This window comes from Panulirus ornatus, chromosome 28 (assembly GCF_036320965.1).
Source record: "Panulirus ornatus isolate Po-2019 chromosome 28, ASM3632096v1, whole genome shotgun sequence".
NCBI lineage: Eukaryota > Metazoa > Arthropoda > Malacostraca > Decapoda > Palinuridae > Panulirus > Panulirus ornatus.
In genome coordinates, this window is record NC_092251.1 from 2,065,001 (window position 1) to 2,081,909 (window position 16,909).

The 16,909-nt window shown below is 44.0% G+C and overlaps 1 protein-coding gene across 5 annotated transcripts in view; it reads left to right on the top strand.

Moving 5' to 3' along the window:
- LOC139757760 (nephrin-like) overlaps positions 1–16,909 on the top strand; it is a 400,579-nt gene that overhangs the window by 160,795 nt on the left and 222,875 nt on the right. For all 5 annotated transcript variants that reach the window (XM_071678535.1, XM_071678538.1, XM_071678537.1 and 2 more), the window contains one exon: positions 6,381–6,518. In XM_071678535.1, the coding sequence (XP_071534636.1) occupies positions 6,381–6,518 (138 nt within the window). The remainder of the gene's footprint in view (positions 1–6,380; positions 6,519–16,909) is intronic.

Here is a 16,909-nt window from a genome sequence, read left to right on the forward strand (position 1 = left end):
CCACAATTCACCAGTTCATATACATCCATTTGTCTTTTATGATGGACGCAAGTCACTCCCCTTGTTTAGGTCAGTTTGTTACGAGCTACGTGCGGATAGTTTAGCATCCCGACTCGTCCATGTCACTAAGATGATAGCATGAAGCATATAGGGGTCGTTGAACCCAGCTTTCCTGTATGATGAAAGCCTGTGTGATACGTGAGCAGCGAACGGCCTCAGAGAACCCCTTCCCCGTGCGTATATGACCAAATCTCATTAACTCTCTGGCGACCCCACCTTTAGGGTGTGTGTGTGTGTGTGTGTGTATATGTATGTGTGTGTGTGTGTGTGTGTGTGTGTGTGTGTGTGTGTGTGTGTGTGTGTGTGTGTGTGTGTATAATCTGGGTTCATGGGAAGATACATCAATAAAGGTATCATTAAGCTTGCCATGGTGACCGGCTGGCTTCTGTGAAATCATTTCTTATCTGAAGTGGATGATACGGCGGTGGTGTCTGTTTAATTACTTGCCCTATATAAACAGTGGGGGTGAGAGTACCCGCGCTGCACCTGCTGAAGTGAGTGGGGGAGGCGAGCGTTCGTTAAGCCACACACAGGTGGAGTCAGGTTTGGTTTAGGCCCCTGATTCAGGCGAGGACTTTCCCTCGTTACGTGTGTTTTGAACTGGCTCCACGTGTGTCTCTGGCAGTCTGTTGTTCTGTTTTGTGTATAGCTGTCCCTTTGTTGTGTCTGTAAGTGTGTTTCTCTCTCTCTCTCTCTCTCTCTCTCTCTCTCTCTCTCTCTCTCTCTCTCTCTCTCTCTCTCTTCTCTCTATCCGTCACGCCTCCGTTCCGCATACACGAGACGGAGACATAATTTTGTTCTACTCTCATCTTTTTAAAAACAATTTCTTTCAATATGTTTTTGTTACCTAAACCTACAGTATACCTATACAGTATACCTGTACAGTATACCTATACCTATACAGTATGCCTATACCGTTAACTATACAGTATACCTATACTTAGTTCTGGGAGAAATGAAGAAAACACAACTTAAAAGAATATATGAGACTCGATTCCCCCTCTGGTGGAAGCTTTAGGCAACACTCGGGGATCTAACCCCAATATTTCAACCACAGTCTTAATGACCATCAGGAGAACAGTAACTACCTCCATTTCATCCCAAGCCTGGACCTAATCACCCATCATTACGACCCGCTTAGCCGGCCACTCACGTGAGTGATACAAAAACACCAACCAGTCTATAGTTAATGATTCGATATTAAGAGTTGATTCGTGATTAATGATCATTGATATAATCTAACTCCGGTCATTAGCAAGGGACCTTGGATGCGGTTTCCCACACTCCTACACACCATACGACTTCGTCATCTGCTATGCTGACGACCAGGCTCAGGCCCCACGCCACTGCGGAAGGAATACATATAGATCCAAGCTCTCTGGTTCAATCACAGGTTAATTATCTCTCACCTGGTGTGTGTGTCAGATAATATTCGAGGCCTTTGATCAGATCCGTCGGGTGCTCACAGGCTAGAGAGTGTGTTTTGTTTGTGATCGTCGTTGGTATTATGCCAGTTGATGGGGTTGCCCTACGTCGAGGAGATGCCCTCCATAAACCCGGCTTGTGAAGTGGTTTGAAATGACAGGCAGAGGAGGATTCCCGGTGAGTGTGTGTGTGTGTGTGTGTGTGTGTGTGTGTGTGTGTGTGTATGTAATGGAGGGAGTTTGTGTGGGGTGTGTGCTGGTGTGCCTCGTGTGGATGTGAAAAGTTAAGATTTTTAAATCTAAACAGTTGGGTTTTCTTCGTTTTTTGCTGTCCCTCTCTTTGTTTCACGTCTCAGTTTTGTTTCTAATTCTCTCCCTCTCTCCTAAGCCATTTCTCCTCTCTTTCTCTCCTCCCCTCCTCTCTTCTCTCTCCACCTCTCTTCTCTCCCCACCTCTCTTCTCTCCCCAGTATGAGTTATGCATATAATCTGTCTTCTGGCCACAAACTCCCGCTAAGATCGGCCACGGTCGTCCCACTTCCCAGGATCTGTTTTATTGGCAAGTTGTTGGTCCAATGGTTTTCTCATGATCCTCCTGGATTGGTGTTCCGCAGTTCTTGGGAGACGGGGATGGGGAGGAGGGGGAGGAAGTGGAGGGGAAGGGGAGAGAAACCGTTCCGTGTGTAGGGTCGTCCCCTGGGTAAAGTAAGGGGGCTGGGAAGGTTCCCTTCCATGTGTATTGTAAGAAAGGAGCTGGAGGGATCTGTTCCATGTGTGAGGTAAGAGGTTTTGGGGGAACACCATTCCATGGGTAAGGTAAAGTGTGCTGGTGAGGTACCATTCCATGGGTAACGTAAGGTATGGTAAGGTAAGGTATGGTAAGGTAAGAGAGATGAAGGCATCCTGCCCCGAGTGTAGGGTAGGATGAGGAGCTGGGGTGACACCGTTTCCTAAGGCTTGGGGAGAGTGAAGAGCTTCCGTTTCTGACGTCGGACGTGGGGAGTGAAGAGGATAGGGCAGTAGGATGGGGAGGGAGCTGGGAACTGGGGAGGATGCGATGCGCCCTACCGAACTTGAGTTCCGTCAGAACGAGTCGAACATCAGTAAAATTATACGTCACATGAAAAATATAATTCTGGCGAACCATTATTATATTCACGCCACGTAAGAGTGCGGGGTCACACTGCGAAAGTCTAATTCGTGAAATAAATCTGAACGCAGTTTGGAATTGTTAATAGAAAAGAGAAAGAAGAAAAAACTGCCGTAAACTTATAGCTGAAAAAAAATAGGCCTTTGTAAAGTCTTTGACCAAATGTCTAAAGAAATCTACTTAAAAAGAAAGAAAGACAAAATAAAGATCCTTCCTCCCCCCCGCCTCCTCCACCTTCCATCCCCCATAAACAAAAAAGGTAAAAGAAAATACTGGAGGAAAAAATTTTTGTTTCCCACTGGCATCACTACGCCAATTTTACAGTAAGTAAACCGCGTTCCCTCGGGTATATATCGTTCTCGGATGATCCAGTGTAGTTTACATGTTGTGAGGGTCATTCCAAAAGGTTTACATCTGAAGGATTATTCCTCATTCCTCGAATGTTGGATGATAAATAACCATTTAAGATGTTACATGCACAAGTATGATATGTGAGGTCGGAATTAAAGTAATTTGAAAAAATACTCTAATGGTATTTTGAAGCTTAAAAAACGAGAAAGTGTTGTCTGAGTAACGGGACCGAGAAGAAAACGTGATGTATGATGCTCCTGTAGAAACTCATGATGATGTTTAAAAAATATAAAGAGGGAACAAAAATTTGCGTGGCTGGCGAGATGAAGAAGTGAATAGCGTTAAACTCTAAGGAAAAAAAGAAGATAATGTAAGACACAAAAGATATGAAGATAGGAAAACCCAGAACTCAAGAAGCGTAAAACGAACTTATCATACTAATATCTTGAGACAGACGATCTGGAAGGCAGGAAAAGGTCGAACGAGTCGGAGATGCAAAAAGCCGCTTAATTTCGTCCCCGTGAAAAGGAATCCGCGTTCTCTTAAGGCAATTATCGAGGGACTGGTAATGAAATTACTGTTAACAGGCTTCTTCTGTCTCCCTCCCTCTCTCCCTCCCACCCTCTCTCTCTCTCTCTCTCTCTCTCTCTCTCTCTCTCTCTCTCTCTCTCTCTCTCTCTCTCTCTCTCTCTCTCTCTCTCTCTCTCTACCATCCGAGTCGCTCTCTCTTTTCGATCCCTTTCTTCCTAATATCCCCTCTCCTTTTTGGAGTTTCTCATCTCTTCATTCACCCATTTACTCTGCTCCTCTCATCGTCTCCTCTTATAATACTGTGTTTTACTCTTCGTCTTGTGTATAGAATCTTCCTCCAGCTCCTTCTCCTCCACTCCTTTTCACTCCCTTCCATCCAGATTCTCTCATCTCCCTCTCCCAGTTTGAGCCATTACGTCACGTCTAGAAAAATGGTAGTGAAGTAGTGTGTATTTTTTATATCAGCTTTGGTGTCCCTATTTTTTTCTACCTTTAAATCCTTGCCCTTCCTATGGGAATGAAGATAGTATTGACCCTGTCTGCGCTTCCCACACTAACACGACGCCCTTACGAGTCGTTCAACACCCCACACATTGTCGTTCTGATCAGCAGCTCAAACAAAAACAAGGAAAAGTGTCTGGCGTTCGTCCCTTCTGGTTTATATAGAATATATATGGCTCTTTTCTTTTAAGTCCCATCACGTGAAGAACGCAAGCTTTACATTTTTATCATTTATAGTTTTTATAAAGCCAAAACGTTTTTCTTTTAGGTATTACAGTATACACTATAAGTTGCCTTGAGTATACTCAGATTTTAAATGGTGTTTATCTAGGTAAGACCACTATGTTACTCATCCTTGGCATGTGTTCACATTTTATCCATACTTCATTTCAATCGTATTTCTAACTCACTTAGAATATATTTGGGATTGATCTGAAACTCACCACCAGTTTACAGCTTTTTAGTCTTGGTTTACCCTGAGTTTACGTGACGGTGGATGGAGGAGTTTCTCCAGTCCCAGGCTGGGAGTGTCGCCGGCCCTGCTTTTGTGCAGCCGTTGGGGTGAAACAAAGGTGGTGACCTGTAATTAAGATTCCCGTTATAACCCCGCCCTGCCGAAGGCTCTACACCTCACTTGGTCCTCCATGTTACTTCCTCTTACCTTCTATACCATCATCCTCTCCATCTATATACATTTAGGAAACTATTATTATTCCCCAGAAACGAACTCGTCTTAGGCCATCAGGTCTTCTGTTAACTGGTTTTACCGCGTATTGTCCTCCAGAGGAAGCACACTTCTTCCCCTCTGTTTCCCTCTGACGTCCCTTTCCTTCTTTCTTCCTGTCTCTCGTACCTGCTCTTTATCGTCTCCATCCTTCCTGCTCTTCCCATTTGATATCCATTTTTCCCTGAAGCTGAGTCCCTCCAGACTCCATCTTCCTCTCTTCTTTACCCTCCATAACTATTCCACACACATGCACACACTTCTTTTCCTTCTCTCTCCTTCTCTTCTTCTCTCCCTCCTCACACTGTTTCTCCACCTTACGTTCCATTGTCTTCCCCCTTCACCAAGTCTTCCTTTCACCTGACGGTCCACTATTCCATTAGATGAGACCAGCTGACGCTCCCCTGTTTTGATGAAACCAGCTGACACCCGCCACCACGAGATGGCACCAGCTGACATCCACCACCACTGGATGAGGCCAGTTGACATCCACCACCACTGGATGAGACCACCTGACGTCCAACACCACTGGATGAGACCACCTGACATCCACCACCACTGTACAAGACCAGCTGACACTCCCACCACTTCTCAGCTCCTAGCTTTTCCGTCTCTCTGCTTCCATCCCCTTTCCCAGTCCTCTGCCTCTCCCCTTCCTTTCCACTCCCATTATCCCTCAGCATACCTTCCACTCCCAGTCCTCTATCCATCTGCTTTCCCCCTCCCATTCCCACTCCTCCATCCTTCTGTTTCATTCCTGCTCCCACTCCATCCCTCCTCTTCCCTCCCACTTCCACTGAGGCTCCTTCGTGTAATTCCCTCCATCCTTTGACAACCCCAAACCACCCTGAAACCAAACTCCTATTTTTTCCTTCTTTCCTTTCACTATCAGAAACTGGATAACGTTCATTCTGACTGTGTTATATCTTGAACCTCCGCAATATTATGTCGTTCTCTGTGTAAATTGCTGGGAGAATTTATGGAAATTTGTAGTAATTTTATTGTTGCAGTCAAGGTCTTAGTAATTTGGGCAGACGAGTCGGTCGTGCGTACTATTTCTTGATCATCTGTGTTGGGCTGTCTTACAGCACGTACCTTTAAGATCTGTATGTGTATGAAAGTAGTAGATTTAATAGGATAAATATCAGTTTAATGTATATATATATATATATATATATATATATATATATATATATATATATATATATATATATATATATATATATATATATGGTAGCTACCTCGCTAATGCGGGAAATAGCGAATATGCATGAAAAAAAAAAAAAAAAAAAAATATATATATATATATATATATATATATATATATATATATATATATATATATATATATATATATATATATGAGTCGTTGAATAAACCAGCCTCTATACAACACCATCATCCTCTACATATTAAGCCATGATGAAAGGCGTAAACCGGTTAGAGGTGATAAATTCATGGCCCATTTTAGCAACATTAAAACAAATATAGAAATTTCTTTCATGTTTATAGACGAGCTCTGATGTTCTCTCTCTTTTTACTCTCTCTCTCTCTCTCTCTCTCTCTCTCTCTCTCTCTCTCTCCCGTGCACCAAAAGAACTGAAGCTAAAAACTCTCTCTCCGTCTCTCTCCACACACAGCCTGGGGCCAGCAGCGACAACACTTCCGCAAGCCGCCTAAGGATCAGCACGTGATCGAGGGCAGCGTCGCCATCATCAAGTGTGAGGTCGGGAACCAGGCGGGCCGCGTCCAATGGGCCAAGGATGGCTTCGTCCTCGGTGAGTTCATGACGCCGTCAGTTGGAGAGGGTTCAAGAGCCAGACATTAGGTCAGTAGGAGGTGGTTAGAGCCACCTGGGATCAGTTGAAGGTGGTAAGGACCAGCTAGGGGGTAAGCTGGAGCTGGTAAGAGAAGATGGGGACCACTCTGGATCAGGGTAGGGAAAGGGAAGAACAGTAGCCTCCTGGAGTGAGTAGCTGTGGGTACGAGATGACTGGAGTTGGCAGGAAAGGTTTAAGTAGCAATATAGTAAGAAAAATCCTCTGAGGTTAAGGGGATCTTGTCAGCTGAGAGCAGTTGAGGTAATGATTGCCAAGTTGGCTCGGCGTCAGGAGTTCATCACCAGCTGATGTTATGGAGGTGAGTATCATCTAATGTTACCAGGAGGAGATGAGGGCTAACTGAGTCACAAGGAAGAGAGTTAAGGCTAAGGGTTATCTAAAAGAGGAAATACTTGCTAGTGCTAGTATTAGGGTGTGTACCAGCCTGGAGGTGGTAGAAGTAATGCCATATGAAGCATTGTTGGAAAAGGAGTGAAGAGTTCTAGTTAGTGAAGCGGAGGGATGCCAGCTCGAGGTTTGGCAGTTCAGCAGGAGGGGACGATGAGTCTGGTGGCAAGGAAAGGTTAATGCATAAGTGAGCATGGATGAATGAGTCCTGGCTCACAAGGCAGGATGGTGGAAGAGAAGATAAGGTACTTTTTTCTATTTTTTGCCGGACAGGTCGCCATACTGAGGGTGAGGGAAAGGATAGAAGTAAGGAACTTCTGTACAGGGAAGAGGTAGTTAATGATGGTGAAAGAGGAAGGACGAAGTGAATGGTTTAGGAAAGGAAGAAAAGTATAGTAATTATGTTATCTTCCTCTACAAATTAAAGGTAAAGATATAATGAAGAAGAACGAAAATAAGATAAAAGATGTGAAATGAGGTAGAAAAAAAGGGTAAATTACCTAAAGGAGATGAGAACGAAAGATTAAAGAGGAGTAAAAGAGATTTCACAAGGAACAGTACGGGATACAGGACGAGAGAAGAAATAGCTGCGGAAGCGTGACATAAAAGCCGCGGTAACTAAGCGCGAAACGTATTTTACCAATGAAACAAGACTCCCCTGGCGATGACCAGCCCAGGGTGGTGGGTAAGGAGAGGAGAGGAAGAGGGAGAGTACTTAGAGTCCCCTGGTGAACCTAGGATGAATACAGTAGTAGTTAAAGAAGAAGAGAAGAAGAAGAAGAAGAAGAAGAAGAAGAAGAAGAAGGGAGAAAACAGAAGGAGAGGATGAAGAAGAAGAACTGAGGAGGAAACTGTTGTGAGGTGAGGCAGGCTACTGGGAGGTGGGTTCAGCTGAGAGAGAAGCTGTGTGGCGGAACATGCCGGAGGTCCGTGGGTGAAGACCTTTCACAGCGTCAGGAAGGAACTGGGGAGGAGGGAGGGAAGGGTTATCTTCATGAGGGAGAGAGAGAGAGAGAGGGCTGGGGTGGGGTAGGGTGGGGTGGGGTTGTTTTGTATGAAAGGGATGAAGGAAAGGGTTCTTCTTGCGACTGAGAAGGGATGGAACGGATGGGAAATGTGGGATGGGAAGAGAAAGAAAAAAAAAGAATTGTCCACGTGGAGGAGAGTGGAAGAGGGAGGCAGTTTTTTTGTGTGGTTGGTAGAGAAAGAAAAGTTGTCTGTGACATGGGAGCAGTGAAGCGAGTGTCTCTAACTGGGAGGCAGTGGAGGTACGTCTCTGTGATGGACAGACAAGGATGAGTCATGTCTGGACGGAGATGGTGGACGGGGTTGCCTGTTTGAGGGAAAGGAGAAAAATGGTCTTCATGTGGAACGTGAAGTAAAGACTCGGTATATCTGAGGGAAAGTGAATAAGGTGCATATACGTGGTAATAAGGTCCATATACCTTGTAATAAGGTCCATATACGTGGTAATAAGGCCCATATACGTTGTAATAAGGTCCATATACGTGGTAATAAAGAAAAAAATTATGAAATTTTCTTGTCTCTTAAGTCACATCTAAATAGACCATTTCTGTAAGAAGAAACGAAGCCACAAGTCAGGTGTTGGTATGGCCTAGCTGTCTGTGTATGTGTCTGCCAGTCTTTCTGTCTATGTTTGTCTCTCTTTTGGGTTCCAGCAGAACACCTCTGGAAGGTCCTCGGCTATAGCGGTTTACTTTTAATCGTCCCAAAAGATCATCAACGGAACGTTTGAGAACTACTCAGAATTTTTTTTTTTCTAATATCTCTCCTTATAGAAACCATTTATGATTTGTTCTTTGCACGATAGATGATTTATTTTACGATTTATTTAGAGTGATGGACTATACATAAAATATATTATGTCATATGTAAATTCTGAATGATCTGTGTAATGGACACGCTGAATAAAATGCTGTAATAAACTGCATGACAGCAACGTAATGCGACGGTAAATATCATTACAGTAATTCCAAATCCGGTCTGTCTAACCCATTCCAAATCTGTCTCTTTATCCGAAACCCGTCTAGTTGGTCAAAACCCCTCCTGTTAACCAAAACCCCTCTCGTTAGCCAAAAACCCCTCTCGTTAACCAGAATCCTTCCCGTTAACAGGTCTCGTTAACCAAATCGATACTTCATTGCTGTTGATCAAGCGACTTCATCCCCCCCCCCCCCCACCGTGAAGATATATTAATCATATCAGCTGATTATTAGATTAATCAGCACTCGGGATGATATAGTGCTTCACTCGCGAAATATACGGCAATCGCGACCTCCCTCGCCGCGAAATGAGCTCATTTGCCTTGCCAAAGCAAACACATTTGCCTTAAGTTGTCGCCATCGCCACTAATCTGGCCCCTGGGACAGCCGAACACTTCTGTGTTCTTTCTCTTTTCTAAGTAATATCAACACACGACCCTTTAAAGGGATCTCTCGAGGTGGGAGGGAGTGGTTTGGTGGGAGGTGGTCCATCTTAGTGTGTAGTGGCTTTGTGGATTTACTGTATTCTCTTCTTGGATTTAGCATCTTGAATACGTGGATTTATCGTGTTGAGTACTTGGATTTACCATCTGATTTCTGGAATTTAATGTGCTTCTTGTTTTGAATTCATGAAGTTGGTTTCGTGGATTTGTTGCTATGGCATCTTGAATTTATCATGTTGAAATGTTTTGGATTTATTGCGTAGTTTCTTGGATTGGTTGAGAGGGTTTCTTGGATTTATTGCGTTGACTTCTTGGATTTATTGTATTGATTTCTTGAATTTACTGCATTAGGTTCTTGGATTTATTACTTTGGCCTCTTGAATTTATTGCATTGAATTTCTGGATTTATTGCGGTTGCCTCTTGGATTTATCGTGTTGATTTCTTGGATATATCGTACTGGGATCTTGGAATCATTACGTTGATCTCTTGGATATATTGCTTTGATATCTGGGATTTAATATGGTGATTTATTTAACTTACGTAGGCTCTTTGCATTTCATTGCTTTGGATTCTTAAATTTATCGTGGTTGTTTTTAGACCGTTATATTTCCTTTTAAGCAGTAAACTATACCTTGTATATATATCATCACTACTACCTCCTCCACCATCATCACCACGAAGACCGAAGGATGGTCACCTGCTCCAGCAACACCACCACACTCGACGGCTTCACCTGTCATCACACTATCATATCAAACCAACACCTCCCCTCTCTCCCGTGCTCTAAAGTGCACACACACACACACACACACACACACACACACACACACACACACACACACACACACACCCTTCCTTCCCCCTCTTTCCGACGGGGAACCACCCACCCGCCCTCCCTCCTGACCCACTCCACACTTCGACGACACCACCACCTTGGTCCTCCTGCTCCTCCCCTCGTGGGCCCTCATCCTCCTCTTGATCCTAAGGAAACAATGGTATAATCCTGCCTGGCCCTCGGAACGGCTAGGCTGGAGCGGAGGTACGAGGGTGAAGTGTTTGCCGACCATATTGCCCGCCGCCGCTTCCCAGCCTCTCCACCCTGAACTCCCAACTCCCACTTGCTGGCGAGGTTGGTGCCTCCTTGCTGGATTAGGCATCGAGGGGCTGTATGACTTTACAACACGAGAGCTTGCGTTGAAGAGTCGTATTAGTGCATTGCTGGGATTCGCTACGTGGGTTCAGATGGGCCTGAGTACCTGGGAGATGGGGAGCATAAGTGGGGAGTGTCTAACTGGTACTGTGGGAGATCGGAGGGGAGGAAAGGAGGAGGTACTGGTTTGGAGAGGCTACGTGAACTGACCTAGGAGGACGATGGTCTTACTCGCGGATCGTAGACTCAGGTTGGCTTCGTTTTATGGTTATCTTCCTTCACTAATACCTGTCTGTGTGCCTGTCTGTTCCACACTCTGTCTCACGATGTGTCCGCCTGTCCATCTCTTTTTATTTCTGTATGTGTTGGCTACGTATGTATGTATATATTATTACTTGTTTAATATTTATTTGTTCATATGTGTGTGTGTGTGTGTGTGTGTGTGTGTGTGTGTGTGTGTGTGTGCGCGCGCGCGCGTACCCAAGCATTTACATACCAGTGCGCACGCGCAAGCCCGCCCATACATAAACTAAAAATCAAAGCCCCGAGTCAGAGCATTTACGGAGCGAAGTATAAAAAAGGTAAAATCGTTGTGGCGGCTGCCAGCGACGTGCAAATGTATTTTGCGATTTTTAACGTGAAATTGGCGAAACAAACACCGCAATCGAGCATAATTTGTGAGTGCGGCAGCGGCGGCGCGTGCGGGTGCGGTCCGCAGGTTCCCTCACCCGGCTCTGGCTCCCCTTGCCTTGCATTGCTCCCCTCTGGAACTTTATGGATCTGTCCATGACGTGTGTGCCAATTTCCATTTATGTTTATGTACATTTCACGGAAAAAATACAACGAGGCCGGATATGACTTGGTCCTAAACACTGAAAGTTACTCCGGCCGAGGAGAAGGCTCGAGGGAGAAGGTCATGCCGATTTTCGACCGTGAGGTTCGGGTGCTGTAAGGTCGGGAGTCCCTCTGCAGGTGGAGGGAGAAGGAAAGCAGGAACGCCTTCGAGGCCTCCCTACCGGAAAAACAGCGGGCGGCATCGTTATTATTCTTATTATTTCCAGATCTATCGCTCACGTCGGCCTTCCCTCCGTCCACACTCTCCTCAGGTGGCTTTAGTGACCTAAGCTTTTTGGAAAGGTGGCTGGAGGTTTCTGGTACCTTGGGGAGGCACGTTATAATTTTCACACCTGCTTGGACAAGATATGAAATTGACCCTCAGATCGTCCAAGCCATCTTCCCGGCTCGACTAAGCTCCGACAGCCGCCGCAGCGATTGGCTTAGCATGGCACAAGAAACTCGGAAAATGGAGAAATAAACTTCGGAAATCTGGAATTCTACCGGACCGTTCTGATAACCTGGCGTTTCTTAACTACGACCGAAAAAGCGATAGAAAAGGTGAAAAAAAACGGGGAGGGGGGAAGGAGGGTGGAGCAGGAGAATGGACGGGAAGTGGTGATTGGCTGTTTGGCTGTGAAGGAGAGCCAATGAGGGCATTGGACGTCACTCCTTTCTCATTCTTCTGCAGTGTTAGATATGACTGGTGTCTCCCAGTGTTTCCTGAGCCTGATATACACCCGTAGCAACATTTCTACACACACACACACACACACACACACACACACACAGTACAGCATGATATACACATAAGATCTTCATCATCCGTCTGTTTGGCTGAGCTTGGAGGATAACACTCAACGTGACCTCTTCTCTGCAGTGTACAAGACAGTCTCCCTTGTCTCACTCAGTCCTCATTTCTGTTTGCACTTGTGAGGGAATTTATCATGTTTTTCTAACAATAATTACATTTCACTGATACTGAAAAGACTATTCTTGAAAACTGGGTTTTCATCTCCGTCCGTAGTTACTTACCTGCTGTCTATGCTCCTCTTCCTCCATCCGGTCTCTGGTCTTCCTCTCCGTTGCACCCACATCTCATCAAGATAGTCCCTCTCATTGTCTGCCTCGTGTTGACTGTGTACACACTGCTCCTCCACCTCTTGTCCTGACGTATTACCTCGCCTATTATCCACCTAATCTGTCTTCCTGTGCTGTGAGACGGAAGCCATTTCCTCACCCAAACCCATGCATGGCCTTACACACACGACACTCGCAAACTTCTCGCCGTTCAAAGGATATTTGAAGCCCATACGGTTTCTTTTGTGCCTTTTATTCTATTCTTCTTGTTGAAGTCTCGCCAATGAGCGACTTGAGTGGCGCTATAATTTCCGATAATGAATGTATTGTGTGTGTTTTTTGGGGGCACAGACTTCGACTTTTACAGTCTCTCCATTTTCTAATGCAATATTTCCTTAGAATTTTGATGTTTCTTTCATTCTTTTTTTATTCATTATCGTTTTAGTTTCTCATGTTGTTATATATATATATACCTTCAGTAGCATTGCTTTCTTCTGTTGAATTTGATGATTGTGTATAGCCTTCTTTTTTCCCTTCCTGATGACGTAAAGAATTGTTATTATTCTTATCACATCTCAGTTGTTCTTATCCTTCATTCTCTTTTTCTTCCTCCACGTGTTCTCTCTTCCATCACAAAGGTGACCAGTCGCCCGTTACTTGTTAAAAAATCGGATCCTGCTAACCTTTCGAGAAATACCATTTGTCACCAAGTGTGATATAATCACCTTGAAATAAAGGTCAAAGTCATCGCTTTGAGAATTGTATAAATGACCTTTCGAGCCCAGTTCTCACCTGACTGGCACTAAAATATTGCTGATATGTCGAGGTCACATTTAATGCTTCGGTTATTAGTAGTATATTTTCATTTTAATGTGGATTAAGACAACATACTTTTTGATAACAGATTTCGACGCAAGAGCTTTTGGTAAAGAGTTCCATTGACTTGGGTAAAGTGTAGGAAAAAGATATGTATGGATAGATATGTATGGCAACTGTGAACCGCATGAAAATGATTTACAGATTGAATGGTGATAAATTTCTCCAAATTGTCTCTTGTGATTAGGTAACATCATATATATAGGATTTGTCTCACTCATTGCATCTCAGCGCTAGTAGAGTTTCCAGTGTCGCAACATCTCAGCACTGGTAGAGTTTCCAGCGTCGTAACATCACAGCACTGGTAGAGTTTCCAGCGTCGTAACATCACAGCACTGGTAGAGTTTCCAGTGTCGTAACATCACAGCACTGGTAGAGTTTCCAGTGTCGTAACATCTCAGCACTGGTAGAGTTTCCAGTGTCGTAACATCTCAGCACTGGTAGAGTTTCCAGCGTCGTAACATCTCAGCACTGGTAGAGTTTCCAGTGTCGTAACATCACAGCAGTGGTAGAGTTTCCAGTGTCGCAACATCTCAGCACTGGTAGAGTTTCCAGCGTCGTAACATCTCAGCACTGGTAGAGTTTCCAGTGTCGTAACATCACAGCACTGGTAGAGTTTCCAGTGTCGTAACATCTCAGCACTGGTAGAGTTTCCAGTTTCGTAACATCAGAGCACTGGTAGAGTTTCCAGCGTCGTAACATCTCAGCACTGGTAGAGTTTTCAGTGTCGTAACATCACAGCACTGGTAGAGTTTCCAGCGTCGTAACATCTCAGCACTGGTAGAGTTTTCAGTGTCCTAACATCACAGCACTGGTAGAGTTTCCAGTGTCGTAACATCTCAGCACTGGTAGAGTTTCCAGTGTCGTAACATCTCAGCACTGGTAGAGTTTCCAGCGTCGTAACATCTCAGCACTGGTAGAGTTTTCAGTGTCCTAACATCACAGCACTGGTAGAGTTTCCAGCGTCGTAACATCTCAGCACTGGTAGAGTTTCCAGTGTCGTAACATCTCAGCACTGGTAGAGTTTCCAGTGTCGTAACATCTCAGCATTGGTAGAGTTTCCAGTGTCGTAACATCACAGCACTAGTGGAGTGTCTGGTGTCGTCACCGTCACAACACTGGTTGAGTTTACCGTGACGTTACCTCACAACACACCACAGGCACCAGTTTGCTATCAAAACCATGAGTTCATATAAGGAAAGTGTCTTATGTAAGAATGATATAAGTTCCATAACACCAAAACTTATTAATGTATATGTAACAAGAGGCTAATTAATATTTCTTCCCTCATAAAAAGAAATACTTTCTTAGAATATTTGAAATATATGATTATAACCTGAGGTCTACTGCTTAATTCCAGCGCGGATCTTCAGGTAAAAATACAAATATTCGACTTTGGGCTAAGAAATTGAGAAGTGTTAATAACGCTAATGTTAATAATGCTAATAATGCCGAAGTGAGGGAAGAAGAAGGATAAAAAAACACTCTTATAGAAGGTAACGAGATGGGTTATAATGCTATGCCTTGAGGGTGGGCGCATCAGGCTTGCCCTGTCCGCTTCCTAATGCTCATACTTGGATGAGTTGGCTCCCTGGAGGAGGCAAAATTCTCCCTTGTTGATTATGCATGTAGCCTTTCCCCACCCTGGGATACATACCCCAGCTGGGTTATATATATATACATTCCCTCGTTTTCTTGCGTTTCATTTATATGACCTGTGAAGAGGATGGTACGATGGCGTACATATATAGATTTAGCGATGATGCATATTCACTCTAAAGTCTAATTCTTTCGTCAACTGAAAGAAGTAATTTAAGTTTTCTTGCCTCGTGGGTGAAACTTGCTAGCATCTGTGTCATGTGGAAGTTACTGAGGCTTTTATGCACGTGGACAAAGATCATGGCTTGAAACACAGATCAGAGGGAGTAAAGCCACATTTGAATAATTTCCAATAATGGCAAGTTTTCAATACATATCATGAATAACATCATTTCATAGATATATACTGATGGAAAACATAATCAAATAATCTCCTTAACTCTTGCAGATTCAGTCTAACCATTTCCTCTTATTTTGCCCTCGTTACATTGTCATAATGAAGAAAGGGCTGGATATATATATATATAAGCTGTCTCATTAGAGTGTAAGGAATTCATGAATTCTATAAAGATGTCTGTCACCTATTCTTGTACAAGAGAGTTTTTATATCTAAGAGGTGAAATGTACAAGATTTTTGTGTACATTCTTTGTAGTGGACGACTTTTATATCATAGTACGAAGGTTTCTATCGCCTCTCCTTATAGAAGAGTGTTTCTGTTTTCTAGTCATGAAATAAAATACATTCGCGTTTGTGCTACCAAGACTGGAGAGTGGAGGCCACTAATTCTCAGCTTGGCCCCAGGAATTAGACTCGTTTGTAATGCTCAAGCAGTCAGTGTAGGCTCAGTTGCTGCCTTCGAGTGAGGCAGCTCACAGCTCATATTAAAAGTGTTCTCTTATACTATTTTTCTCCTTCGTTTTCTGTTCTGGGTCCTTATATTCCTCTCGGTTGATACAGACGTTTTTTGGTTTTGTTTTTTTCTTCTTCATGTATTTCCATTAGCTTATCATAATTCTCTTTATTTCCTGTTTCGTCTTCTACTTTCCTTTTCATTTATCTTTATCTTTTTAACCCCATTAAATGCAAACTTCTGATTTTTCTCATTTACTTTGTCTTATTATTGTCTTCTTCTTCTTCTTCTTCTTCTTCTTCTTCTTCTTCTTCTTCTTCTCGTTCCTCTTCTTCTTCTTCTTTTTCTTCTTCTTCTTCTTCTTCTTCTTCTTCTTCTTCTTCTTCTTCTTCTTCTTCTTCTTCTTCTTCTCCGTCTTCTTCTTCTTCTTCTTCTTCTTCTTCTTCTTCTTCTTCTTCTTCTTCTTCTTCTTCTCCTTCTTCTTCTTCTTCTTCTCCTTCTTCTTCTTCCTCAACTTCTCCTTCTTCTTATGTTTCCACCTTTCATGATGGTCATTGTGATTAAGCTTCAACATCCAACTGTAACATGAAAATGCTTTCCCTGTTTTCCTGTCTCGGTTCTCCAGTGAATTCACATTAAAAATGTCCCCAACGCAAGATGGTCGACGATGTGTAGCTTTGAAAACCAACAATGCACTGAAAATGCCTTCCTTACCCAGCTACAGTTCGGGGTACACAGCGCTGTAAGGTGCACGAGTTGAATTACCTCTGTGGTGGAGTGATCCCCCCCGCCTCTCTCTCTCTCTCTCTCTCTCTCTCTCTCTCTCTCTCTCTCTCTCTCTCTCTCTCTCTCTCTCTCTCTCTCTCAAACTACAACTACTTTATTTCCATCTTGAAATGCAGACAGACAGACAGACACACCCACCCACCCACCCACCCACCCACCTACACACACCCACCCACCCACACGCACCCACCACCCACACACACCCACACACACACACACACACACACACACACACACACACACACACACACACACACACACACACACACACACACACGCACGCGCGCGCGCGCGCGTTAAACTTAATCTGCCTGTGAT